Source organism: Apium graveolens, chromosome 6 (genome assembly GCF_009905375.1).
Source record: "Apium graveolens cultivar Ventura chromosome 6, ASM990537v1, whole genome shotgun sequence".
Taxonomy (NCBI): Eukaryota; Viridiplantae; Streptophyta; class Magnoliopsida; order Apiales; family Apiaceae; genus Apium; species Apium graveolens.
In genome coordinates, this window is record NC_133652.1 from 275,006,478 (window position 1) to 275,009,876 (window position 3,399).

General features: G+C 39.0%; 1 protein-coding gene across 1 annotated transcript; it reads left to right on the forward strand.

The window, feature by feature from the left end:
• The first annotated feature begins 1,871 nt into the window (after positions 1-1,871).
• On the forward strand, positions 1,872-2,606 carry LOC141666073 (secreted RxLR effector protein 161-like). The gene has a single exon (XM_074472056.1). It carries the CDS (start codon positions 1,872-1,874, stop codon positions 2,604-2,606), a length of 735 nt encoding a protein of 244 aa, XP_074328157.1.
• The last annotated feature ends 793 nt before the right edge of the window (positions 2,607-3,399 follow it).

Here is a 3,399-nt window from a genome sequence, read left to right on the forward strand (position 1 = left end):
CTCAGGCAAGTTATAGAGCGACATGTGCTCTTGAGCTGGTTCATGGTGATCTCTGCGGCCCTATAATGCCAGAAACATCAGGAGGGAACATATACTTCCTGTTGTTGGTCAATGATTACAGCAGGGCAATGTGGGTGTATTTCTTGAAAAGTAAAGACGAGGCATTTACTGCTTTCAAACATTTTAGAGCTCAAGTTGAAACTGGGTCAGAAAAAAAGATAAAAGTGTTACGCACAGAAAGAGGTGGGGAATTCTGCTCAAAAGAGTTCAATGCATACTGTGAGAAGGCTGGAATCTTACGCCACTACACTGCCCCGTACACACCACAAAAAAATGGTGTGGTCGAGAGGCGTAACAGGACAGTGGTGGCCATGGCGAGGAGCTTCCTGAAGTCGATGCAACTGCCATTATTCTTGTGGGGTGAGGCCGTACGTCATTCAGTATATATCTTAAACCGTCTGCCCACTCGAGCATTGTCAAATCAAACACCTTATGAGGTATGGACGGGAAACAAACCAAATATAAAGCATGTCCGTGTGTTTGGCTGTGTCTCTCATATGAAGGTTCCTGGTTCATAAGTGACAAAGTTGGGTGATCGTAGCTGAATTGTGATAAACTTGGGGAAAGAACCTGGAACAAAGGCATATCGCCTATATGACCCAATCATCAAGAAAGTCTGTGTAAGTCGTGATGTGGTCTTTGAAGAAAATAAAGCATGGAACTGGTCCCAAGTTGAAAAAGAAGATGGAGGACACTCAAAGCAAAATTATTTCACTATTTTTGGATCACATTTTACTGAGACAGAAGCAGCAGGTGATTTCACAGAGGCAGAGACTGTAGCTGATTCGAGCACATGTGAGACGGATGGATCATACATTTCTGGGAATGTAGTAGACAGTGATGGTAGTGAGCACTCACGAGCAACTTCAACTGTAAGCCCTGAAGACTCTGGTGATAGAACTGAAACTGAACCTGTGAGGCAAAGGCACAGAAGCATCAGAGACATATATGATGACATAGTGGAAGTGGAGTTGACGGATGAGTTAATGCTGATGGGGGTAAATGAGCCCATAAACTACACTCAGGCCTCTAAGAAGCAGGAATGGAGACTTGCTATGGAGAAGGAAATTGAGGCGGTTGAAAGAAATGACACATGGACCTTGACAAAATTCCCACTGGGAAAGAAAGCAATTGATTTAAAATGGGTTTATAAATTAAAAAAGGACACTAAAGGGGAGGTGGTGAAGCACAAAGCCCAGATTGTAGCTAAGGGGTACGTTCAAGAGTACGGGGTTGATTTTGAAGAAATTTTTGCCCCCGTCACTCGTCTAGAAAAAGTCCGTCTTCTCTTGGCAATTTCAGCAAGAAATGAGTGGGAAGTGCATCATTTAGAAGTTAAATCCGCTTTTTTTAATGGTGAGTTGATGGAGGAGGTATACGTAAAACAACCGGAGGGGTTCGTGAAGGAAGGACAGGAGCATTTAGTATACAGATGGTATAAAGCGTTGTATGGGTTACGCGAAGCTCCACGAGCTTGGTATTCTAAGCTGAGTAAGAGTCTTGAAAATATGGGTCTAAAACGCTGTCCTTACGAGTATGCCGTGTACACTAAACAAGAACCAGATGGAGCCTTGATCGTTGCTGTGTATGTGGACGACTTATTGGTGACTGGAACAAGCAGTGAGGTGATACAACGATTCAAGGAAAAGATGAATGCTCTTTTTGAAATGAGCGACTTGGGAAAACTTGCTTATTATTTGGGCATCGAAGTAGAACAGGGACGAGGTTTCGTGGAGCTAAAACAAACCGCTTATGCAAAGAAAATTCTGGAAAAGGCAGGCATATGAAGCTGTAATCCCACCAAGTATCCTATGGATCCAAAACTGGTCATTACCAAGGATGAAGGAGGTCAGCATGTAGATCCTACGAAGTTCAAGAGCATGATTGGAGGTTTAAGGTACCTTGTGCACAGACGTCCCGACATTTTGCATGCAGTAGGGATAGTCAGTCGGTTTATGGAACGTCCCACAGATATGCATTTGAATGCTGCCAAGCGTATATTACGTTATGTTAAGGGAACGTTGAGTTTTGGATTGGTATACTCGAAGAACAGTGGGAATAATATGTTAATTGGTTACTCGGATAGCGATCTGGCGGGAAACATAGATGATAGGAAGAGCACTGGAGGTATGTGTTATTATTTGAATGATAACTTGATAACATGGGTTTCACAGAAACAAAAATGTGTCGCATTGTCCAGTTGTGAAGCAGAGTTCATTGCTGCTACAGCTGCAGCATGCCAGGGAATATGGCTTCGGAAATTGTTAAGTGAAGTTTCAGATAGTTATGTTGGTCCGGTAGTTCTTTATGTTGATAACAAGTCTGCAATAGACTTGGCCAAAAATCCAGTGTTCCATGGGAGGTCTAAACACATAGACATTCGATATCATTTCCTCAGGGAGTGTGTTGAACGTGGTGAAATAATTATCAAGTATGTTAAGACAGATGAACAGAAAGCGGATGTCCTCACAAAGGTGTTACCAGTTGTGAAGTTTGAGAAAATGAGACAACTTCTGGGTGTGAAGAATCTAGCAGAACAAGTTTAGATTAAGGGGTTGTTTGTTGGTTTAATCTAAACATTGTTCGTTTATTTATTTATGCAAATAAATGATGTACGTGCGTGTTTGTGGGTTTTCGGTTTTTCTGACTTGGTCTGCAAACTGGCCTGAGTTTTCTAGGAGTTAGTAGCAGTATGGAGTCTGTTTAGCATTTCTGTTTTATCATTTCCTATTTTGTAGGTAGTAGTTCTCTCATAGTCTTTCATATATATTTGTATCCTGTTGGCTTTAACAATAAGTTTATTAGCTTTACTTCATACTTGTTCTCTCGTTTAAACACAAACTGATATATTACATATATACATAGTATTTGCAGGTCGTTTTTCTTCAGTGATTAATCACATAATAATAATGAGAATTTTTATTTAGCGCGATGTTGTTCCCTAGATTAGATTTAGTAAGCAATATATGTAAATAACTTGGCATTTGCCTCAAATTAGGGAAATGAGTATTAACTTAATTTATTGTTATTAGAGGGATTTAAACATAATCTAATAGATATCGAGGGGAGTTTTATTTTTTAACCAATGTGTTGTATTTTATTGTGATTAAAATCAACCATTGTCATTAAAGTGAATTATTTTCTCAAACACTTTGTGTGTTATGACATTTTCATTATTTAAAGATTCAATTTTTTTTAATATTAGAAATAAAGATATTTCAAAAAAATAATTTAGTTACGTGAAGTGTTTTGAAATATAGAAAAAATTACTATATATTTGTAACTATACAATCACTTGTACCTAAAAGTTTAAACTCGTTTTATTTTTTGATAAATTGG

What these genes read in the sequence shown, in the direction of transcription:
- LOC141666073 (XM_074472056.1), top strand. Translation starts at nt 1,872, where the DNA reads ATGGATCCAAAACTGGTCATTACCAAGGATGAAGGAGGTCAGCATGTA.